The sequence below is a fragment of the Varanus komodoensis genome, unplaced genomic scaffold, assembly GCF_004798865.1.
Source record: "Varanus komodoensis strain SLA01 unplaced genomic scaffold, ASM479886v1 scaffold16, whole genome shotgun sequence".
NCBI classification, from domain to species: Eukaryota; Metazoa; Chordata; class Lepidosauria; order Squamata; family Varanidae; genus Varanus; species Varanus komodoensis.
In genome coordinates this window covers 9,960,224-9,985,501 of record NW_025335468.1, presented here as the reverse complement: position 1 = coordinate 9,985,501, position 25,278 = coordinate 9,960,224, and the positions used below count along the sequence as shown (strand labels likewise).

The 25,278-nt window shown below is 43.5% G+C and overlaps 1 protein-coding gene across 1 annotated transcript; it reads left to right on the top strand.

Moving 5' to 3' along the window:
* Positions 1–3,390: 3,390 nt before the first annotated feature.
* On the top strand, positions 3,391–25,205 carry LOC123021245 (tumor necrosis factor receptor superfamily member 10A-like). Its single transcript, XM_044425865.1, has 10 exons — positions 3,391–3,632; positions 9,211–9,292; positions 12,870–13,001; positions 14,883–14,991; positions 17,015–17,088; positions 19,759–19,863; positions 20,564–20,577; positions 20,943–21,137; positions 23,063–23,117; positions 24,071–25,205. The coding sequence occupies exons 1-10, from the start codon at positions 3,579–3,581 to the stop codon at positions 24,367–24,369; spliced, it is 1,119 nt and encodes a 372-aa protein (XP_044281800.1). The 5' UTR covers positions 3,391–3,578; the 3' UTR covers positions 24,370–25,205.
* Positions 25,206–25,278: the final 73 nt, after the last annotated feature.

Genomic DNA, 25,278 nt, shown 5'->3' with positions numbered 1-25,278 from the left:
GACAGCTCACCTGGCATGGGGGGGGGGGTGAGCTGCCTCCACACATGATGCTGCAAGGAAGGTGAAGGAAGGGACTCTCGGGGGGGGGGAGACCAGGCAAGGCTGGCTGCAGCCCTGGTGCGGGAGGGGGTGGGGGAGGGCACAGCCTGGAGGAGGCAGGCGGCCCCTCCCACTGTTCCTGAGTTGTGCACACAGGAGGGGAGCAGAGGAGGTGAGGGTATGGATGGGTGTGCCTATACATTGGCACCTAACATGGCAGCACAGGGGAGGGCTACTCTAGAGCAACTCTAGTGAATCAGCAGATGCCTTGCTTGAGCAGGAGGAAAAAAATGAAATGTTGCATGGTAAACTTTTTATGATGTTTTTATCACCAGATGAATTGTATATTGTATTTTAGGTGCTGTTAATCCGAGCTTCCCAAAGCAATTTGGGTAGTATTGAAATGAAATGAAAGGAAATGAAATGAAATGAAATGAAGGAAGGAAAGAAGGAAGGAGGAAGGAGGAAGGAGGAAAGGAAATCATGAGTTTCTAACTCAAACTGAAACTTGGCATGTCTGAGTTCCATAATCACCTTAAAATGCCATCAGATCGGAAATAGAGGAAGTTTAATTTTTGGAAGCATATTTTCTTTATGTGTGTTGCTTTATACTCAAATTTTAATATGTTTGTATGTATTGGGTGCATTTCTTAGCCACCTTTCAAGCCTTTAGTCTTCCCAGTCCTAACTCGGAAACAAACAAAAAATGAGTTCAAACAGAGTTACTGTTGAGGAGGCAAGCACATGCTCTAAATCTTCAAGCATGACCACATTAAAAAAGATGCATGAGATAAGAGGTTGGGTTTGAAAGGTTGAGGTGCACTCCAGTGCAAGTTTAGACAGGAAAAAAAGGCTCAAAACTCTAATCATGGCTGGTGCTGCATACTGGGAATTAGGCCTTTGTTCTACCTAAGCTGCCATGTGCTTGCACCCTTTGGTTGTGCTTCTAAAGCTCCTGCAAGGAGATCCCTCGGGCCATAGGAGTGTTCAGGTATCCAGGGACAGAAAACGCCACAGTTGGAGAGGGAGAGGGAAAGCCAGCCGGGGAACTCCACTCCCAGCCCCTGCTGCAGCATCCCACATTGCTAACTTCCTCAGTACTGGAGCACTAATGGCAAGAGTGGGTGGGAAAGGAGAGTCTTGTCCTGCAGATCCAACTCCTCCCAGTCTCCAAAGTCTCTAGAGGTGGTGCGAAGTATCCCTGCAAGGTAGGCAGCCGCATTCTGCATCCACCGTGGAGGCTGAGTGTTCCTCCAGCCCCAGCCCCAGCCCCAGCCCTGGAAGCTCATGCCAGCACCAGTCTAGTGTAGAGGTTATAAAGACTGGAGAAGCACCTCACGGATGCCTTTATAGCTTCCCCATAAGCCCTCATGTCTGGATGTAGCTACTTTAGCTTCATCCCTTCAATCACAGCTAGCCCCCTGATCTGGTTTGAAGCAGAGAGCGCTGCTCTTGGATGCTTAAACAGTGTGGTATATATCTGAGCAGTGGATCAACCTTTCCCAACCCAGGGCCCTCTGGGTATGTTGGACTCCATTTCACAGCCTCTCTCTGGCCCAGCAGTTGCAGTTCTGGACTCAGGAGGCTGGGTTCTAGTCTCCACTCTTGCATGCAGGTCACTGCATGCAGGTCCTTGGGACAATCACTGATTCCCAGAAAACCTACCTCACAGGGTTGTTGTGAGGATAAAATTGAGAGGGGGAAGAGGAGTATGATGTAAGCTGTCTTGAGTTCCTTGAAAGAAAAAAAAAAGGCAGGATATGAATGTAATAAATTAATAATAAAACATTCTGAGGTCCTGGGTGGTAGGAGGTGACAGGACTGAAAAAACTACCAGAAGAGTTTGTTAGGTGTACAGTGAAAAGAACATTTACAGTTTATTCAGACATATAGGAAAAACATGCAGTGTGTAGGCCATCCTGAAGGGACCACAAAGATGGAGTCTGTACAAGAAGCTTTTATAACCTACCAGCTACATACAGTTTGAAGGAGGAGTGAAGATCAGGTGGGGGACAACGTAGACAGTTTGCTAGAGTCACATTAGGATAAGACAAAAGGGATAAGACTAAGCCCTATGATGAGAGGCTGAGAAAGCTGGGTATGTTCAGCTTCTAGAAGACTATGAGGGGATATGCTAGCATTCTACAAGTACCTCAAAAGCTTTCACAAAGAGGAAGGTCAAGATTTCTTCTCACTTATCCCAGAACATCGGACACAGAATAATTAATTCAAGTTGCAACAACCCAGATTCAGGCTAGCTAGCAGGAAAATTTTCCTCGCTGTCAGAGTTATATGACAGTGGAACCAGCTGCCTAGAGAAGTTGTGGGCTGTCCCACACTACAGACATTCAAGGCAAGACAGGACAGGACAATCATCTGAATGGGATGGTGTGGCTTCGCATCCTGTACCAACAGGGAGTTGGCCCCATGGCCTTCTTGGCTACTTCCAACCCTACTATTCTATAATACTAGGTGCACCTGGGAAGCAAGACTTGCAACACCAGCTTCTCATCAGATCAGGAACAACACAAAGGACCTTCAGAACAGGCAAACTATATCTAAGAGTGTAATTCCAGAGGATAGGCAAGCAATTAGCGTTACTAAGGTGTACACAGGGAGCAAGACTTGCAACAGCCTAAGTCTAAAACTGTTCTTACAGTGTCAGGCTTTTAGCAACCATATTGTGACAAAGCTTTCGTCTTTGCAAAAGTTCGTTTCACCTTTAATGCCATAAATGTGGTGTAGTGGTTAAGAGCGTGGGACTGGGGCTCAGACGATCTGGGTTCTAGTCCCCGCTCGGCCATGGAGCCAACTGGGTGACTTTGGGCCAGTCACAGACTCTCAGCCCAACCTACCTCACAGGGTTGTTGTTGTGGGGAGAAGATGGAGGAGGAGAATGATGTAAGCTGCCTTGAGCCCTTTGTAGGAAAAAGGCAGGATATAAATTGAAAAATAAAAAATAAAAAAAATAAAAAAAATGGGAACAAACCCCGTCTGACAGCAGGCACACACGAACAAACAAAGGAACACCTTCTGCCTTCCGCCGGGCAGAAAAAGCGTGAAGCCGCTGGAGAGCCAGCCACCCGCTCCAGCGGCTCCAGACCCATTTGAGAAGAATGAGGCGGCCCTCAGCCTTCAAGGGAGAAGGGAGAGTCCTTTTCCTCGGCGGCGCCCCATGCGCCACTCCTGCCCAGGTGCACAGAGAACCACCCCAGCAGTCCATTCCTGCAGCAGCGCCTTCGTAGCGTTACCCAGGGAGGTGGGGCTTTGTGGAGCGGCGCTGCACGAAGCGGACTGGTGACGTCAAAGGGCGGTATAAAAAGTTAGCGGCGCCGCGCCTTACGGTGAGTGCGAATATGTGAGAGTGGCAGGCTCTTGTTTCGGCTCAATCGTGGATGGACTTGCTTCTGTCTCTGTAATAACTGCGGCGGGGGCAACATCACTGGGCAAAACCCCCACCCCGTCATACGGCGCATGGTTGCGCGTTAAGTGAGAGGCGCGGTGTGATTTCGGGCGCAAGTTCGGGAGACGTTTGCGGCATGGCTCTGGGGCTCTGGCTGCAGTTGTTGGCGCTCTTGGCGTTGCTGAAGGAGGTGAGTTTTGGGGGGCAGGCGGCGATGAGGAAAGCTGCGGAAACTCCGGGGTCGGGTCGGGAAAGAGGCTGGGGACGCGGGGAATTCCACACGGACAGGCAGGCGGCGCTCGCCTTCGCCAGAGTCCTCCGCTCGGCTCCAGGCCAGCTGATTCCTCTGCACGGTGGCGCCTGTTTTCTCTCCTTGGCACGAACACCTCTCGCCTGCGAGCGGAGCCGACTTCCTGCGCACGCCCGGGCGCGGGGGGGGGGGGGCTCTGGGGCAGGGGCCGTGGGCGCAGCCTGGTCCGTGGTGCTCCGAAGTCGTGCTTGATACCTTCTGTTCGATACGTGTCTCTTCCTGTATTGTGAACCCCGTCGATGTTTGTTTGCTTGAAGTTGGGTAGGAAGGAAGTTAAGCTGTAGGCCGGGTGGTTGGCCGAAACTTCAGTAATTTCTCTCCTTGTGGTTCATTGTTGCCCCGTAGAGGTAACCTGAAGTTTCGCAGTTCAAAAAGTCAAAGCTATTGTAATAACATGATTGTTGCTATCACTGTACATTATATCTCTACCGCCATTGCCCGATTGTCAGTCGCAGGGAGGAACCTCCAATCTGGTTCCCTGCGGATGTGTTCGATTATTTATTTATTTATCTAGATTTTTTTTGTATGCTGTCCCATCGCATGAGCTTCGGATTAATGCTCCCCTTGTCCCTGAACAGGAGGATAGGAGGTGTAGTCTGACAGATCTGCAGGTCGCTAGGCTGAGGAAGGCTGTCACACTCCTCCACAGTTCTCTCAAGCCCCCCACTTGCCTCTGCTCAACAGGTGTTGCAGGTTTTTGAAACTTATTTTTTTCTGGCAAGAGTCTACTAAAACGTCTTGGACTTGGAAAACAAAACTTTCTTCTGACCAGTTAAAATCATTTAAAAAACCAAACAGCAAAAATCATTTCAGGGCTAAATTAGTTTCAATGTCTTATTCATTGCTTGTGATTTCCAGTAAAGGACTTCCAGAACTCCATGCTTTTTCTCCCTTTCCACTCTGCATAAAGTTCACACTGGCCTCCCCACCTCAGTCTGGAAGCTCTGACTCATATGTGATTCTGTCCATTTCCTGAAACTTATAGCTGTTCTAGGTCCATTGGTGCAATGACAGAGTGAGCGGTGCTGCAGTTCAGGCCTGCAGACTATTACCTTTTTAGTTCAACTGTTAAAGTTTTGTTTCTTCTCTCACTCTGTTTCTATGTTTCCTGTGTGTAGAATATCTGCAGCTACTTAGGTGATAAAAAGGCACTCTGAACATGTTATTTTGGGAAGAGGTTTTTAAAAAAGAAGGGCCTTTTCTTTTAAAAAAAGAACGGCTTGGGACCTGGATACCTAAAGGAACGGCTTCTTCCATATTTGCCCTCCCGCCCCTTGAGATCATCTGCAGCAGAGGCTCTCCTCTGGGAACCCTCCGTGAAAGATATTAGGAGGCAAAGTACCTGGAGGAGGACTTTCTCTGCGCTGGCGCCCCATCTATGGAATGCGCTCCCCAGAGAGGTCCACCTGGCACCGTTGTTATTTGTTTTTTGGCGCCAGGTTAAGACCTTTTTATTCCAGCGATATTTTAATGAGTTTTAATATTGTCTTTTCTATGTTTTTAGCTGCAGCCAGTGTGGGTCGGGAATTTATTTATGTTATATTTTATATTGTAAGCCATCCTGAGGCTTTTTTGCGAATAGGACAGCATATAAATATTTTAAATTTATATTTAAATTAGGCACTATCTTTTATTACCACCAACCAAAATTCATAAACTCTGGGAAAACTTTCAAGTTCTAGATCTCTTCCTCTAGCTCAGGGGTAGTGGTAGATACTTAAAAGACTCAGAGTTCAGGCCCATGAGGGGAAACACATTTGCATATGGGGTGCCTGGGACCAGCAAAGAGCTGCATGGGACTTTAAATATTTGCCAACTATATGTTAGCTGAAGAGATGGCAGGCCAGCACGGGAGAATATGGGAATATACTGTAGGCTATAATAGCCAGTGCTCTTAGGCTGCAGATGGACACAATTACTAGGGAGTAAACTCCACTGAACACAGTGGGATTTATTTTTGGGAAAATCCTAATTTGCTCATCTCCTGCCTAATCAGTACAATCAAGCAGCACTGGACAGAAATCTCAGGACTGGAGGAGGATGCTTTGCTTCTCCTGGTTCCTGTTCCTGGTAAAGAGACAGGGACAGCTCCTTTCTTTTCAAACATTTGGTAGCTTCTAGGATTCTAGAATACCATTTTAGAAACAGTTCTTGGGTTCTAACTTATTGAAGTCATATATATGCTTTTAAAGAATCCTATCTTATAAGGACACCCCTATTTGTGAAAAGAGATATATGGAAAAGGAAGTGGCGGGCATTTGGTTTTAGGAAAAAACCTCTGGCAGAATGATTCAGGGGAGGCTCCAGAAGGGGAAGCAAAGACAGTTAGTCCAAGGGGATCTGATGCAACAGAGATAATCAGGGGTCCCCTACCTGTATTTTAGCAAGTGCCATTGTTTCCCCAGTCACATGAAAAGCAACAACTTTTAAAATTTCTGTACAGTGACCTTCTGCTCATGAAAACTTATACCATAGTAAATTTGTAAGCTTTTAAGGCACCATGAAATATTGTGGCTTCTGTACACAAAGGAGCAAGAAGCCCCTATCCTCCTCCCACTTGTATACACTCTTCTGTAGGCAAGTACAAACTCCTAATGCCAAGGACCACCATGGACCCACCTAAATCTGGCCACATGGGCCGTGCAAAAAGCAGGTATACTACAGATGACTGTAGAGCTAAGGAGCTCCAGACACATTCAGCAAGTCAGGACAAGATGCACATTCATATATAATAGCTTGTTCCATGTACGGACTTGCTGTTCATTCAAACCATTTTTGCAAACAAGCCCCATGCTATTTTTCCCCAAAGTAGGAAGCCTGGGCCAGCTTGGATGAAGCAAAAGATGAGGAGGAAGGCCTCTGATTCTCCAGTTGATAGATGAGCAGCTAATGCGCCTGAACTTCCTCTTCCTCACTGGTCAGTAGCACCTGACTGGGCCAGTCTCTGCAGAATCGGGCATGCTCTAAAACCCAGGTGACACAGTTTTGGACTCTGGCTGTAATGAAAATAGTGAGCCAATCGCGGAAGGAGCAGTGTCAGTCTCGCTGCTAGTTTAAAAAGCGGGTGCCTTCATGCTACAGTCCCTGTTAGGAAGCACAGGGAGCGAGTCCAAGGGTCTCCTTGTAACTGCAAGGCTACAAGTTCAGAGGGAAAAAGCAGCCTTATAGGAAGCTCGTGGGGCTGCTGTAAAAGGTCCATGGCACAGCTCAGACATTCCTGCGGCCATGGCCAGCTTCCCCACTTAACACTGCCTGTGATCAGACTGGATGATTGTTTCTTTGTTTATTAAATGTTGGACCGAGCTGGTGGAAGGGGGGCAAAGAGCTTGCATGGGAGCTGTCTAAGCAAGCATGTGGTTGTGCCCTCAATTAGAGTTCATCTGAGTGTCACAGAAAGCAAGCAAATGAAGAAGCTGCATTGGTTGATAACAGAAACCACCAAACCCCATGATTAGTCAGTACATTAATGAGGACCAACGAAAGTGCATCAAAAGACCTGCAGGTGTTTCAGTTTTTTTTTCTTTTTTGGATGTTAAATCACAACAGGTAGAGTAAAAAGATAACTTAGGTGAAATCATATTTAGATATTTTTAAAATTTTGCTACAGAGGGAGCCAGTTTTAGGGTTGAAAAGCATATACAAATTTTAAATTGATGCAATAACTTCTCGACCTGAGTTGTGGCCCAGGTTAGGCCACCCAACCCTCTGAAGGTATTTTTTCCCCTGCCATTTTTTTCAAAATCTCTTGATAACTTCCCTGGCACTAGTGAAGACATTCCAGACATTCCATTGGATGCAATCCAAGTTCTTGTTCCATTATTTTCACCTTTCATGTTTAAGAACGTAAGAAAGGCAGGGCCCATCTAATCCAGCATTCTGTTCACACAGTAGCCTGGAACAGTGGTTTCCAAACCTTTTTGGTCATGGAACTTTTTGAAGACATTTTTTATTTCATGGAATCCTAACTCTGATTTTTACTAAGCATTGTGAACCCATAATGTTCCTCCTCCTTTCATCTGCTCCTGTCGCCCAAGTGCTTTACATAATATAGTAGGTTTGGAAATAAAAAATATTTTAAATATAACAAACCTTTATTTTGATACAAGAAAATATTGGATATAATTGCAAACGTTTTTGATAGAAGGAAACATTGGCTCTAGCCTAAAATAGTGAGTAAATTGTAAGTACATGCATAGATTCTATGTTATCAGCCAAAATTATACCCCAGATTTAATGTAATTTGTTAAATCAAAATATATTGTGGATCATTTTTACACTAATTCAAATATGGCTTCCAATTTCCTATGTAACACCCAGTTTTTGAGTAAATTTTACTCTGATAATTTTATGAATAAAGTTATTATATGGTAATATCCCAAATGAACTCTTTTGCTTATTCCCACTACTATGCAATAGAGTCCTAGGAACCAAATGATGTGATGCATTTCCTTGGACGCCAACTGACAATCAACTAGTTGGCCTCACGTGGTTTCATTTTAAAATCCATTTTAAATCTGATTTTTGAGATTTTTCACGGAACCCCTACAAGGCTTTTGCGGAACCCTAGGATTTCACAGAACACAGTTGGTGACCCACTGGCCTAGAAGGTGCCCAAGTAGGACAGCAATGCAACATCACCCTCTGACCCAGGTTCCCCAGTAATTGCCTATGGCACTGCAGGTAGCGTATAGCCATCAGGACTAGTAGCTTGCTGATAGCCTGCTCTTCCATGAATGTGTCCTTCTCGCTCATGGACTTGCCCTTGGCAGCTTATTGCTTTGGTGCCTGTCTTGGCTCGCTGGCTCTTTTACACAGAGAGCTTCCTGTCACGCATTTCCTCTTCATAGCACACTGTGCTCTGGATTGCGTAGCTGCTTATAAGGGAGCAGCTGGAACTTGAACTGGACTGTTTCACTTCTCAGTGGAATTGGATGGGCCAGGGATTTAGCCTCTGCCCATGCTGCTCTCCCTCAGCAGCCATCGCTTGTGTATGGCAGCCATGGCAGTGCAGGTTCTTGGTGTTTCATCTCTCTGCTGTTTGCACGGACTGTTACTTGCCATTCTTCCTTTAATGCTGAAAGCAGGCAGCCGCCGTGTGCAGGCACGTCAGTCCTTTACAAAATGAGATCTGTCTTGCAGTCTTAACGACCTTGCTTACTCATGTTAGACGAGAATCTCATATTGCATGCAATTTGGAGCCCATGATATTGTGACCATATTCACATGGAAAAGAATATGTGATGCCTCTCTCCTTAAAATGGCAGAATCAAACTTCATTTTCTAACAAAAGGTAAGTTTTTACTCAGATTTACTCAAAACTTGAGCAAAAGAATGTTCCCCCTGTAAGCATGCTAAAGAGCAGGAAGTGAGTTTCAAAACAACCCATAAATCTCGTATTAAGATAGGATGATTCATCTGGAGAGTCTATTCATTTGAAATCTGCCTTTCCATCTTTTAGGTGGAATTGCCCGCACTGAAAATACGCTGTACTACTGGTGAATATCCTTATTCTGGACAATGCTGCAAAAACTGTCCTGCAGGTAAGAGTCACACAATGATTCAATATTTTAGCAAAGGGCATTGAACCCATCTGAGTCGGTGAATGGTTAATTTCAAACAACTCCATAATAGCGTTTGGTATTAATCTTAATGAAACAACTGGGAAAATTGCAGTCCTTCTGCATGTGTGAACCTTATCTGAAATCCTTAGACTCAACCTGTACCATGGATCAACATTTGGTTGTTGTCATATGCACACACGTCCCAGTGTGCCTAAATGGTGCAGATGGAACTCACTGTAAAGAAGAGGCAGAGGCGGTGGGCTGGGTGGAGCGCTCGCCTGCTCCCTGCTTCACTCTGCTGTTCTAAGTGGTCCTTCTGCCCCCAGGCTGTCCCACTCTGGTTATGAGAGACAGATTGGGGAAAATCATGTCAAACAGCAGAGTGTGGAGAGGTAAAGCATGTGAGTCGGGCAGATTTCATTCACACCTCCTCTTGCTCTTCTTTTTGTTCCTACAACTGTAAGGATGCCAGCCTGTGCATGGTTAATAGATTCCCCCCACCAGATGGCCCTTGACCCATGATGGCCCATTCCAGATTTCTGACTGAGAGGCAGGGGCAAGTCTGGGATGTGAAGCAGGTCTTCCTGGCTCATGCTCTTCACTAAGATGGTGTATCGGCTCTTGAAATATCCATCTGGTCAAGTTAAGAATGGGTGGCATCTTCCTCCATTCCCTGAGGCGGATGCCTCTTCCATGGGGAAAAGGATGTGTGTTCTCTGTAAAATAAGAATGTCTTGGCAGCGGGTCCCCAAACATGGTCGTCTTCTACATAGCAAAGACAGAAGCATGTGCATTAAAACCGTTTAAATCTGGATAGGTTTTCAAAAATTTCTTAGCTATGTATTTCCCGCCTTCCAAGGAGGAAGTTTTCTCCCCACTGAAGTCCACAACCACCCTGTGTGATATGGCATGCTGTTGTATGGTAAGGGGCTCAACCAGATCATCACAGAAGCAGTGTTCGAAGGTGGCCCACTAGGGCTGCTGCTCCAGATTTTTCGTCAAGCCCCTAATCTCTGAGAAGTCTTCTGCCCTGCTGTCCTGTTGCTGATATTAAGGTACAGGGCCCAGACGATCTCTGCTGCATCCGATCCCTCTGGATTAGCTGGCTTTTTGCCCACATGTGCCCTACCTCCTGCTGCTCTCCCTTAACTCTGTGCCTGACATTTCCCCCCTGAAATTAAAAGCCCTCCTTTCTCATCCATGCATTTACAAATGAGGACCGGTCCTTTAAAGAAATATGCATACTTTAGCACATATGAAAAGAAGTTTGTGCACTTTTATTTGTCCTGCACCCTGATGCTGGGAGCAATTGATGGCAAAAGGAGAAGTGGACAGTAGAGGATGAGGTGGCTGGATCGAGTCACCAGAGCAGTGGGTGTGAGCTTGGGTGGAGTTTGAGGGATGGTGGAGGACAGGAGAGCCTGGAGGAATGTTGTCCGTGGGGTTGCGATGGGCCGGGCATGACTTTACGACTAAACAAACAAAACAAAATTTGTCTGGTGGTCTTAAGTCCTAGATCTGTTAGGTGCCTAGCAACACCACTGGATCACCAAGTGAGCATCAAATTTGAATGGGGATTGGAATCAAAGTCACCCCAGTCATAGGTACTGTTCAAAACCTATTTGTTTTAGTTTAAATATAACTATCCCTATCATAATAATAAGAAACCACATCAAGTTCTAAGGCCTAACATTAAGACCCTTTTGAAATCTTCTGACTTTATTTTAAACACATTTCTGGTTTTGTTTGGAAAACTGTAAAACTGTTTCCTTTATTTCATCTGTACTGTTTGAAGAAATGTCTTTCTTGCAAACTATTTTTACCATTGGAGTCGTACTGGTGATCAAACAAGTGACTCCTTTGCATGTCTGGACTACAAATCATGCAGCTGCCCTAGAGCTGTTGCAAGTGCCATCATACTGGCAAGTGACAGTGGTAGGAGAGTCCCGTATGCTGGAAGGCACCAAGCAAAGGAAAGTAAACAGTGATATGTGGTGGAAAATTTTCCAGTTGTTTTAGTTTTGGGTTGCTAAAATGTATTAGTGCTTAGTAGTTTTCAATACCTTTGTTATTTTCTTGACTTTAAACAATGTAAGGGAAGTGCACGCAAAGGTCTGCAAACCTTTACAGATGTTTTAATTAAAAGAGCTTAAATGCATTGTGTGCTTTAATTTTTTTCTTCAAATGTTTCAGGTCAAATACTTGTGGCAGTTTGGGACACAAAATTATCATGGGGCACTTTTTTAGATTTGCTTACTAAATACCACGGGCATGGGCAACTTTCAGATGTTTTGGGCTTTGGCTCCTATAAGCTCTAAACCAGCACAGTGAAGGAAAATATGAGCTTTAAGGCTAAAGCTGTAAGCCTAAAGTGCCAAATGTTTCCTAGCCTTGTTCTCAGGCAACAGAACAAACAAAATGATTTTCTGCAAATTAACTTTATTTGCATTGGAAACATTCCAGAAATCTGTTTTTTTCCAGAAATTCCACTTCACAGGGGTGATTGGCTTGCAGCATCCAGTATGTGCCACAGACTAATACCATGGCCCTTGCTGGGCACTGCTGTCATTCATAGCACCTCCGGTGACACCTTGTTGTGCCCTTTGACAAGGGCATCCATCCTGCTTGGGAACTGGTCAGTGGTGCTGGCTGGGCACTTTCACCCTTGGGAAACTTAAGGCAGAAGCACTATGCTACCATGTGTCACTGAATCTATTTTAGCGCTATGTTGTTGATGCTTGTATTTTAATAGCAGCCCTTAGGAACATAGACCTTCTATCAGGTTGGATCCTTGCTCCATCTAGTCCAGTAATGGCAAAACAGACTGTCAGCATTGGCTAGCCAGGGTTTCTGGCAGGAATGTTTCCTGTGCTAGTGGGGGATGCTGCAGATTGACACCCTCTGCATGCAAAGCATCTCATTTACCACTGAGCTTCCACAACACTTTGGCCACGTTTGTCCCGTGGATACAGACTCTGTGTCCCTCCCCTCGCTCCCTCAGCAATCAGTGCTGATAGGATTTCTTGTACACCTTTGAACATAAATTGATGCAGGCAATGTGTGATTTTGACATTAGGGGATGGAAGAAAAATTTGTGGTGACAAGTTATAATAATCCTAACTTTAAATCATTCGTGTGGAGACTGTGTAGCATTTTTAGAGTGTAAGTCTGTGGTTGGAGCCCTGTCTGTTCATTATTCTTGTCCACAGTAATTTTGAGTACTTTCAAAACCTAGTAAGTGTTAACCTGGCCAACATGCACTCTGCTCCCTCAGCTGTGCAAAATGTAAACACCCAGATGGTCTACCAAATGAGTTCTGCAAAATTTGCTTTCTAGGAAGTGTGCAAAGATTCTATGCTGGCTGGGGAATAACTCCTAGTTGGAGCCATGGGACTTTCTTTCATGAGTGGAACTGGGTTGTCTAAGTTCTGGGGTGACATTGCTTGCAAAATGTGGCCTTAAGGCAGTCATAAGATTCATGTGGTAGTTAAAAGCAGATGCCTACATCTGGAATTACAGCACTTAATTTTAAATTGTGGGGTTTCCTATGTAACAGGTACCTATGTGGCTGAGCACTGCATCTTTCCATCCACCTTGGGTACTTGCAGGCGTTGCACAGAAGGTGAAGACTACACTGAACATGAAAATGGTCTTGAACAATGCCTGCCTTGCAAACCATGCAACTTTGGTAAGCATAGATTTGGGACCACTACTTAAAGGTGTTCTTTTCTAGTACTCACTTTTTAAAAGCTTGCTTGTTTTCTCCTGATCCATTGTGTTAGGCATCCCTAATCCTGTCTGAGCCCAGAGGCACATTCTGAAATCTGAGAAAGTGTACTGAGCACCATTGCCAAATAGCTTCTGTGGAAGGCATGGAAAGTCTCAAAGGACAAGTACCTGCCTGAAGGACTAAATATGTGACAGAGGTGGAATCTGAGCCCCAGCAGATGAAAGAATCTTCAGATCAGTTTTCTGCACCAATAGAAGCCTAGTTCAGAGAAAGCAAATGTTTTTCTCTCTCCCCACTATTTTTTTCACTCTTCCAGATCACCATTCACACGTTCTCTCTCCACTCTCTGTGGTGCTCTCCCTCCACCTGTGCTTACTATCATTCAGACATGCATACACACCATGCTAGCCCAGGTTTTTGAGGATTCTTGGGCAAGGCACCTCACTGGTCTGCTGCTCTTCTCATCAGCATTTTGGCCAGTTCCTCATCCTCTCCCTCTTCATTCCTAGTGCTTGCCTGGCAGACAGGACCAGGAGACAAGGATGCCGTGGAATCTGCTGCTCTTCTTTTTCATCACCGCCATTGCCCAGACTAGAGTCACAGGCAGGCGATCAAGCAGGTGAAGAGGAAGAGCAGCTCCTGGGGCATCCTGCCAGTGGACCCTTCTGGGCTGGGGTCTCTCAGCAAGACCCCAGTCATGCACACACTGGACCCAACTGTGCAGGACCATTCACATGCCCATGGATTCATTATGCATGAACACACATCTGTTACTTCTCTGGCTCACTGCAAGCACAAGAAAAACAACATCTGCTTTTCCAGGATCACTCTGAAATCCCTTCTCACTGGACCACCTTAAATATTCCTCCCTGCTCTTTCCTTCTGCCTCTGCTTCTCACATACATGCAGCCCCCATGTGAGCGCACAGCCTTCCCAAATGGCCCAGGTTGTTCCTAATTGGTTCCCCTAGTCCTCTGCTGGCTTCCGGCTGCTCCTCACCCATCTGGGTTTTCTGATCCCCCTGCTGGCTTAATAGTGTCCTTCCTACTGCCCCCCCCCCAGCCCCCCATTGTTCGCTGTAGTCCCTCCCCAGATTGCCAGACAACAGTGTCAGGGGTTCCTTTTTTATTGGGAAATCAAGCTGATCACCTGCCATCTTCCATTTCCTGTCTCTCAACCCCATGTATGGTAAAGAAGCCTTGATGGGAACTGGAGATGGCAGTGGCTGGAGGCCCCCATTTTGCATTTAAGGAATCCCAACTGCCAGAAAGAACACTTGCTTTTTTGTTTTGTTTAAGGAAAAAAGTGGGAGGAGTGGGACCCCTTGGCTGGCACCAAGGGAAGAATCCAGAGGTGTGTTGGTGCCTGTGGACACCACATTGTTTCCCCCTCAATTACATGATGCTGCATTTCTCTGACTTTCTGGAAAAGGCACCTTCATGTCTAAGTTGGCCAGGGATGAGGAGTCTTGTCTCTGTCCAGGACCATATTCTTGAGCCAGTGAGGTGTGGTGGTTAAGAGCATGGGACTGGGACTCAGACGATCTGGGTTCAAGTCCCCGCTCAGCCATGGAGCCAACTGGGTGACTTTGGGCCAGTCACAGACTCTCAGCCCAACCTGCCTCACAGGGTTGTTGTTGTGGGGATAAGATGGAGGAGGTGATGTAAGCTGCCTTGAGCCCTTTGTAGGAAAAAGACAGGATATAAATCGAAAAATAAATGAATACATAAAATATTCTTGCTGGGATGATCTGATACGGGTCAGGGGACAAGTAACAGTAGAGAATAATGGCAGTGATGATGAGATCAGAACATCTTTGTCCTGTTTCTTTTCTTTTAGGATTCGTAGAGGTGAGGCACTGCACTGTGAAGAACAACACGGAGTGTCAGTGTAAAAGTGGTTATTACTGTCCTCCAGGCTGTGAGGAATGTATCAGATGCACCAAAAAGTATGTCCATCCAGGGGTTTATGTTGTCATCTGTAATGATAGGCTTGGGTTGGGCAAATATGTAAGAACACTTTGGGAAGACTGGCTCCTTTTAAATCAAGGTGCTGTATTATGACAGAAATCTATTATATTAAGTTGGCCTTTTGGGGTGATATAAATGTTTACTTTTGATATTTATGTTTGCTAAGCAATGAGGCCTGTGAATTGGTTATCCTGATGGTTAAGGCATGCTAGACAGGGCATTTATATTATGTAGGACAATATGCATCTTTTGCTACTTTGTTTCATTTCTGCCCATCCTTTAGCATTGAAGCACTATCCCACCTGGCTAATCTTACCTAACCCCAGTAATCGAGAGTCCATAATTTTGTTCCTTGCTGCAGCTGCTCATGGGATTTCACATGAACATTTCTTAGTAGTAAAATTCCAGAAACAAAGGCTGGTGGGAAACTGGGCAAATCAATTTCCTTTTTATAGAACAAACATGAAATTTATCTGTTTGCTTATAGACATTGATTGTACTTAATTTGAGAAATGAGGAAGTTGTGGAGAGGCAAGTTCTGAAGATGATTAAAAAATTGGTCTTACCCAAGAACATCCAGGTGGTTGCAATGGATGATAGGCCTTGTGATATGTAAGATAGCATACTTTGGAGCAAGCGGCTGGATCTTGGTGTCCTCCCAATTTCTGAGCACCTGCATCAAGCCCATAATACTAATCTATCATACTGCCTATTGTGACATATTTATGACACATGATCTCAACAAGATGATTCCCAGGTTTTTTAGTTATTTAAAGAAGCAGCCTTTATGTCAATTGATGTAACAGGAAATGTTCAGGTGTAACAGGAAACTTTACTTTCTACTATAAACCTGATGAGGGGGTGAGAGCATGATGCATGAGATGGAGGTTCTCCAAGGTTCATTTTGGAAGCAGAAAAGCATGGCTTCCTTTTACTTCTGAACTGGGTAAATATGTTTGAAGAGAACCATGGATTCAGTTATAAGAGATTATAAGTGTATCTTTTAACATGTCTGTATTCATCTTTAATTTGAACCAGGGTGTTTTTGAAAGGTGAAATTTAGAAAATTAATTTAAGAAAAAAATTAAAACAATCCAATTTTGAGGCTTGAAATAGAAATAATGAGTTTAATACATGCTTAATTTTTGCATAGGAGAGTTTTGTCTCTGATTTCAGATACACAGAGAATCTCACATTGGTTGCTCTGCATGCAATATATAGGCCTTTCTTCATATAAAACCCGTTTGTTTCTTGTCTTCTGTGAGAGCCCCACTACACTGGGCTTGCCATGACTTATTCAAGCCACAGTGAGCTGCAGTGTGTGCTAGGCATGATTTTGAATATGCAGTCTGCAACAGGATTGCACTGTTATATGTGAAGCAGGCCATTAGGGGTTGCATGAGAGTTAATAAACCAAAAGTTTTGCAAGAGTTTGCATGACATGGCACAACTCTACTGGGAGTTACATATTCAAACTGGCCACTGGTATGCACCATGTCACAGCTTGGGCTAAATAACAGTGAGCCTGGTGCGTCATCTAAGCAGGCCATTGTCACTAAAGCTGAAATAAAACTTCAGGAAAAAAACAAAATGTCTCAATTTGACTCCATAGTTTGACATTTAGGTTTTATATCTGAAAGCTTGATATTAAAAAACATGGGTTTTTAAATTGTGATTTGTACAGAATTTACAATATATTCTTTTGCTTCAGCTGTCAAATGCTTTCGAGTTGACTGCTACTGGAAAACGACTGAATGTTTCTATCATCTACCAGCCTGCATATTCAGAGGAGAGCACTGAAGAACGTTCAGTGGCAAATTCATTTGTGTACAATTCCATTCATTCCGCCATCTGGCTGAAGTGATAGATGTTTGTGTTATTTTTTCAGAGGGCACATCTTTAATTATGTGTCGCATGTATATGCACTGAAATATAATAAAGTCCCCAGTGCCCATTGGTTAAATAGCCTGTTGTCATCATCGTCTTTTTGAAAAAATCTAGGTGTCCTGAAGGGCAGGTGGTTGTACGCAGCTGCAGTGCCACTACAGACACGGAATGTGGGTCACCTCCTACCGGTAAGTATGAATAGCCCGATTTCTAGTTTCTTGTCTCTCTTGTTTTTGTCAGCTGTAGTTTTAGACCACAGAAGGATGATTTCAGATTCCAAATTAGACTTGCCATGAAGATATAAAGGATATATTCCATTCTAATTTTATATGGTATGTTTAGCTTGGGAGGCTGGCTTGCCCATTGTAGCTTGTTTTTGACCTGAATTCGTAGATTTGACCATTTATTACACTCCCCTCTATTTCCAATATTCAGGCATGAATGCTGGTGCTTATGTGACCAAAATACCGCTGGCCACACTCACAAGAAAGGTATTAGCAGGCTTGGAAGAACCACAAGGTTTGCAGAAGCACAAAAACTTTAGGGGAGACCCAAAGGTGGGTGGTGGGAACCGAAACAAACCGATAGACTCTGTTAAGTGAGATGCTGACTGACGGGGAGATGGAATCCCATCTGGAGCGGTAATGAAATGAAATACCCTGGAAGGAAGGGTGAGGGGCTGATGAAAATACTGGAGCATTCCATGCCGCAATATTTAGTTGCAGGTCCCACTAGCTTGCCTTTATAAAGCATCCACAGGTGTGATGAAAGCTTCAGAACTGCACACATCCTACCCTTGCAGCTTGCAAGCTAAAGGTAGAGTTTACAGAGGAGGAGGAGGAGGAGAAGAGAGCTGATGTGGAAAAATTGGGGTGAATAAGAGTCACTCTTATGAAATGCCTGCTTCTCTCCTTTCGTTGGTGGTTCAGGAACCCCATCCTCTGTGCCCTCCAAGCCTTTGGACCTAACTTTTTTATGGGAGTGAGGGGTTGGGGTTCTGGGCCATGCCAAGACATTTTTGGATCTAAAATGGCTTAAGTTGCTCTGCAGTGGGTTGCTGGGGCTCGCCAGGAAAAGTTTACATGGAGAGTGGAGACTATTCTAGGAAAGGAAGGGCCAAATACCAGTTAAGCCAAGCTAGGCTGATGGGGGAGCCTCACTGTCTCAGTCAGGAGCATTTTTTCCAATGCAAAATCCATATTAGCAGAGATAATTTAATAAGCAAAGGGAAATAACTCTCTGCCGGTATGAAAGTTATCCCTGGGTAGAGTCCCTCACTGGTACGTCTGGTTGGTGATCCCAGTTTGCGCTTATCTCCAGGACTAAAAACAGACCTCACTGTGATGTAACAGTAAACTATAGGTTAGTGTTATCTGCATGAGCCTCAGGTTTCTGTGATTCTCCTTTCCCTTTCTCTGGTACAGTCAGAGCTTTTGCTTCTAGCTTTAACTAATGACTGACAAAACTAAGGGTCGTTTACCGTTATGTCTGAACCCAGGCAAAGGGTGCTGAAGCTTAGCTATGGTTTAATGAAACCAAGCATCTTCAAACTATGATGCTTCTCCACTATGCTATTGCAGCTAATGTAATTGGGACTCAGTGTGGTAGGGATGAAAGAGTCTATCTGTCCTATCCATCTAATTTCAGTAAAACTCACTGCTGCAGGGTGTTCACTGCTGCATTTTGCAATGTGGCAGCTTTTAAGTGTGCTAGTTGGAAAAAATCATAATACTGAGTTATGGCACTAAAGTGCTTGGCACATTTTTACATCAGGGCAAAGCCAACTATGAATATGTAAGCTCCATGCAATACTAGAGGTGGGAGTAGAGTTACTGAAAAATGTAGAGTTTTTCAAAATTAGTTGGCATCCCAAAACTATCTAAAGCTCCAAAGAGAACTTAAAAGAAGGAAGAAGCATAGGAAATTATGTGGCACTCTTAACTGGCAGCCTGCCCTTCCTCTCTTTTCAAGCATTCCGCAACATGGAAGGAGCATGAAATTTTCCTCATCACTTTTTTTTTCTGTACATTGAAAGGTAACTGTGGCATTTTTGCTTGTGTACAAGCATGCATATCTGTGTGGTATTTTTGCTTGTGTGTGTACATGCATGTGTATATATGCTCTGTCTTGCACTGGCCAACAAACACATAAGAGACAACAGCTCTCTGTCTGTCGTTGCCATCTGCCTCTGCCCAAAGAACTTTTTTGTTCTCCAGGTTGGTGTGAGGAAGGCATCCCCATCATGGGTTAACTCCTTTTATTGCTCCAAAAATGCTGGGACCACATGGCAGAGTTTTGTGTAGTTTACTAGATCTGGATTCCCCCCTGCAACTTTATCCCTGATTTTTGCACAGAATAGATCTTCTATATAGCACAATTTTCTGCATCCTTGATCCTTCTTTAAACTCCTGAGTTCCTCAACTTATTTTCTTTCTCTCGTATAGACAGACAATAGTTACTTTTGGTTTTGAGCTCTCCTTCGGAGTTGGTGCTGTTTGTTCTCCTTACCTAATCTTCCTTATGGCTCCTATAGACAGAAGGAAAATGGAGTCTCTCCTGGCTTCCTCAAAGCCCACTGAAAACTAAGTGGGCCCACACTGGAGCTCAGTTCCACCAGAAACCCACAAGGGGAGAGACCTAGGAAGACTCAGCCTGCCAGCTCCGGCTGATTGACTGCTCAGTCTTATGGACATCGTAGCCCGACCTTGAAGGAAGTGGTTGTGCCTAAGGGGGTTGTGATCTGGATTTGTTTTAAAGGCCTATTTATTTATTTATTTATTTATTTATTTAGCCATTTTATTAGCAACAGTTCTCAGAATGGTGAACAAATTAATAATTATTATGTCTTGCCTTTCTAGAAACTACAAATGCTACACTGTGGGCTATTCTTGTGTCCGTAGTCATTTTACTTTTGGTCCTGGGAATTGTACTGACATTATGCATTTGCTGTAGAAAGGATAAAGGTAATTTCTTAGTACTCGGCTATGCTTGAACAAACTAGCATTCCAGAGTTACATGTACTCAAGTGGAGACATAAATGGGGGCGGGGGGGATAATAGCTCAGACTTCAAGTCCAAGTACATGCTTTCTGTGATTAAGATCCTTTGCATCTCTAGCTTGATGGATCAGGTAACAGGTGATGGACAAGTTATCTGCTTGAGCCCCAGGGGACATGCTGCCAGTTGGAGCACAGCATTGGGCTGGGGGGGACAGATTCTTTGGCTGCCGACAGCCCCAGATGGGCAGGGGAAGCAGCTCCTTGACAAGCAGCTCATACCTCACCCCCTTTTGGAAGTTTGAGATCAAGGATTGGACTCAAATCCTTTGAGATCAAGGATTGGAAAATATAATTCCATGCCACCACTCAGGGTTGCAATCCTGACATGACATATATTGTTCCTTCAGAAGGCAGGATCAGGACCCACAAAGAGAAAATCCAATCGTACATACATGGTATATGAACAAAGAGCTATAATTCTAATTGAAAGAACAGTATTGACCATAGAACTATAGGAATGAAAAGAATCTGAAGGTCAGCTAACCCATTTTAAATTAATGGTGCTTCTACTGTGTTTTGAAGTCCTATACTATTCCTGCATTATGTTCTAATGTGCTATTTTTATACTCTTTTTTTCCCTCCCCCCCCCCCCCAAAAAAATGAAGCCAGCGATTGTCTGGTAAGTGTCTACATAGTTTATTCCTTTATCCTTTAAAAAGTAAACTCTGTGACTCAGGTATATGGTGGACTGGTGTGCAACTGTTGAACATACAAGTATCAGAGACTGAGTTTATATATTGGTCCAGTGCTTGGAACCCAGCATAGGTAAAGATTAAAAAAAGAACACACAGTGTTGCAGGTAAACAGGCCACCCACATGCTCTTGCATTTAGGTTGCACTCCTATACCCTATTTGGAAGTACAGTAAATCTCGTTGAACTCAGTGGCAATATACCTCTGAGTAGATATGCGTAAGATTACACTGCTAACAGATGTTTCCATTCAAGCTTCCATAATGACAATAGAAGCTATTATTTATTTACAGATAAACGTTCCAAACCCTGAGTCTACTTCATCCAGTGTTGAGACTTCTGCACTGATAAATAAGTTTTTTGAAAATTCTGAGAGAAGCAGCCTGGAGTCAGTTGGCACAAATAAGGAACATGTGCCTGGGAATGAGCCATCTGCTCCGCCACTGCAGCCTCCAGACAACTCTGCTGGCAGAATTGGGCAGACAAATGTAAGAAAATGATGCGGAAACTGTAAGGTTTGAGGCTGTGATAAATCTGTCTGTAACTTTGTGTGGGGGTGGGTGGGGGGGAGGAGCCACCATCCCAAGAAAAGGAGCACAGCATGACTTAATTCTTGATGGGGAGAGAGGATGAAAAATGTCACTATCAACTTCAAGGACTGGAACATATGGAAATAAGGTGAAAAATGTGTGCTTATTCACGCTTTACATTTTGCAAAGGATGTATGTACTAAAGAGTTTATATAAAATACATATAACAGAAAGCAAGATAGAATGCAGCCTAAGCTGAAAGTAGTAAGCCAAACCAACTGCAGTTTAAAATTGCAGTAGAATACACAGCACAAGATTCTATGGGGTTCTGCTTAAATAAGACTGTCCTAATCAAGCAAGTAGTGGAAGGGATCCAGGAGGATGCTCTTGAGAGGTCCTTTCACAACTGCAAAGGTTCCCACCTGGCCATGATAAACACTAGTGAGACTTGAAGGAAAGCATCTGAGGTGACACAGGGCCTGGACCAAATTGTATTGGGCTGAAATATTACAGTCCTGCAACTTATCACCAAACCTGCCTCCAGTGTGATTCAAAGTGAACTTCTGGACCCTTTTTCAGGAGAATTTGTATAAAATTGGTAAAACAGCTCAAGGGGGGGGGTCTGTATATGGCTAGTCTGAGGTAGCTCACTTGCTCTCTCCCCCCGCCCCCGGCAACCCTGCATGGCCTTTATATCTAGCATGCCGGCTGGGAATGAGTGTGGTGTTGTGGTGAAGTCTGTGGACTGAGCTTTAGGCGATCTGGGTTCTAGTCCCCCTCAGCTATGGAGCTCACTGGATGACTTTAGGCTGTTGTTGCGAGGATGAGATTGAAAGGAGGAAGAGAATGAGGTAAGCCACCCTGAATTCTCTGGAGGACTCCAGGCCTTTTACTGAGTGCAGAAGAAAACTTCCTGTGCCCTGGTGACCAGCCTCTGCTGTGTCCTTTTTCCCTATAGCCTCTTTTCTCTCTCTGTCTCACACACCTTGGAACCAGCAACCCGTCTCGGGAATTCCCCCATCTTTAAACCTGACTTGTGTGTGCAGAAGGATAGGAGCCTTGTGGTGGGCATTGTCTGTCTCTTTGCTACTGCCACATATCAGGGTTTAGAGTTAGCAGCATTCCGGTTTGGAGTTTTTGCTTGGTATGCTCTGGTGCTTTTGCTTAGAAAGTAGTTAAGAGTCAAAGAACCTTGAAAGGACTGTGAGAGTCTAACAAGTCTATAGAAAAAGGTCCTGGTATTTATAGTGCAAACACTTAGATGCACTTATTTTGTATTGCATTGCCATTGCCCCAGTATCTTTTAGAACTCCTATTTAAGTCTTCATGAGTCATTCAGCAGGGTGGGAAACTAATTCCATATGATGTGATGCTGCCCTGCAAGGATCCCTTGTGAAAAATGCTGCCATTTGAGAGTCACATTTTGGAAGGGTACTTTCTGATCAAGAGATTTTTTGGGTTGGATGCTGGTTCCTTGGGAAAGATCAACATGGATGCATTTTTCACACATGTTCCCTTACAACATGAGATTACTTAGCTCTTAAATACCAGCATTCCAAAATTAAGATTCTTTGCTTATGGCAACTGATAAAGTAGATGGAACCAAATAACTGCATCTTAGGAGAAGAATCTGAGATGATCCATGGAGTTCCTTCTTCCACTCATTCCTTCTATCTCAGCACCATGGTACTCCTTGGGAAGGGCCGTTGGTCCTAAAGGGTTAGTTTTGTTTGGAAATATGTTGTTATCCATAAAATTAGTGTGACCTATTCATTGCTTCTGGATACTTGATTAGTAGCCTGTGCTGCCTTGATGGGGCAGATGTGCATTCTTTATAACTAAATTACCACAGGATTTTATGACAGACATTTTTTAAATTGCAGGTACCAAAACCTGATGAACCTGATCGAGTGATAGTAAAAGATCCATCTTCTGAAAGTGAGTAGTTCAGATATTTTTTTCCAAATCTATTATGTAACAGACAATATCAAACAAAAATTGTTTTCTTGATTTTAATTTGGATAGACCAATTTGCTCAGCAAACACTTAGAATAATGATTTTGTATAGCATTGCTATTGCCCCAGTATCTTTTAGAACTCCTACTTAAGTACTTATTTTTGTTTTGGATTTTTTTGTATTAGTTCTGTTCTTAAAAACTTTGGAAAATACTTTTTGGGGTGATGGAAAGGAGGAATTTGACTGGCAGTTGGGCCCACCTACACATTTGCTGTGTTTGGTAGAGTAGAAATGGAATGTGGCTGCTGTCACCCCCCCCCCGCTCCTTTCCCACCCCCGGCTAGTTTGGTCCCTCATACTTCCCATGCTGCTGCTGATAAAGAAAAATAGTGGCAAAAAATAATGGTTTGGCAGCTTAGAGCAGACTAATAAAGCTTCAAAATAAGTTAAATCTGCCCCTTCTAATTCTGTAGTAGTAAACCATTGCTTTCTTTCCCATTTTGAGGAGGGACTGACCCCAGGTAGCCCAGAGTTGGCCAACATTGCACTAAGGCAGTTCTGGCAGTGATTGGCTAAATTAGCAAGGGCCATGGCTGGCAGAAGAGCATCTTGCTGGAGTTATTGCTACTCAGAACCTAGAGAGAAGAACAGGCCGAAGAGCTTAGGAAAGGTAGGATAAAGCAGCATGAGTTAATGAAGTTAGGATTCAGCAGCTTGTGAGAACAGACACACAGATACGCTGGCAAGGAAAACAGGAGGTTTTGGGACTTTTTAAATCTGCATAGGATTGGACATCCCGATGTATTACCTTGAAAGAACATGAAAAGCTTGTGTTGCATAATAGTTGGACTTCAGTAACATGTAAATAAACATACTAAAAAAAACGAGTAAAGTAACTTTTTATTATTTAAAATGTATCTTTCTTCCATTTTAGAACTAAAAGAACTCTACTATGACTCAAGAAACAAGGTGCCACCACAGTGTTGGAAGATGCTTATGAGAAAGAGTGGGTTATTAGACAATGACATTGAGAAAATCATTTGTGATAATGCCCATCATACAGATGAACAGCATTATCAGATGTTAAAAGCTTTGCAAGATAGATATGGAACTGGTGATGCTTTATGTAAGTTCTTAGTTGGCCTACGGCACATGAAGCTTAACCATATTTATGAGAACTTAATAAATGAATTAAAAAGCAATGATATAATAACAGTGGAGACCAAAGACTAAGGTCTTAGTGGAGTAGTTTTTGGATATTTTTAAAAAAGTTACGGCAGACTATTGGTCTGTCTTTTATTCATTAACTTATTTTAGTGAATATTAGTTTTTGCTGCAAGTGGAAGAGTTGAAACCCCAGCTGCTAAAACAAATATGGATAAAACTTCCATTTCTTTTTAGAATGGAGCTGTGCATATTTGTATATTATATCATTCTAAAATGGGGAAGAAATGTGCCTGAGTGCATTGCTTTATTTGGAACACTTTGTGTTCTTGATTACATTTCAGAAATTTCAATTTCTTCCATCTTGTTGGAGACAGAAGAAAAATAAATGCAAATAGTGCAGGATAATGAAACTTTAAATATTATCCTGCTACCAAATAAAGATGTGTTAAATGTTCTGCAGGAAGAATTGAAGTGGAAAGTGTGTTCTACCTTGACACTCTTTAAGTTCTCAGAAAGATGCAGTTGATCAAAATACTATTGTGACCAAAGTTCAGTGTAATAGCATATTTTTTTACTTGAATTACACAAAGTTCTGATTAACTTTCAGCAGGCTGAAATTTGACATAATAGTTTTTACTTGGAACCAAAATCCCATGTATATCTTTCTGTGCAGGTAGAATCACATGTGTGTGTGTATATATATATATATATATAGGTGTTCCTGGAGAAGCCATTGAAGTCCAAGCAATTTTGTACCGGTTGTTTATAGTCATAAAAAAGTGATAGGGGCATTTGCTAAAGGCCCTTTGAATGAAATCCTGGAATCATGAATTATGATTTTTTTTTACCGGTTCAACCAATTCTTATGTTTTGTAAGTAAATAAAATACTTCATTCTTAACATTCCTTGGTCATGTCGATAAATGAAAACACATATAATCAGTGTTCCATAAAAGAAATGTAACCCTTTCAATCT

What these genes read in the sequence shown, in the direction of transcription:
- LOC123021245 (XM_044425865.1), top strand. Translation starts at nt 3,579, where the DNA reads ATGGCTCTGGGGCTCTGGCTGCAGTTGTTGGCGCTCTTGGCGTTGCTG. An exon ending in TGTATCAGATGCACCAAAAA is followed by an intron (nt 14,992 to 17,014) that starts GTATGTCCATCC and finishes GAAAAAATCTAG; the next exon opens with GTGTCCTGAAGGGCAGGTGG. An exon ending in ATGTGGGTCACCTCCTACCG is followed by an intron (nt 17,089 to 19,758) that starts GTAAGTATGAAT and finishes TTGCCTTTCTAG; the next exon opens with AAACTACAAATGCTACACTG.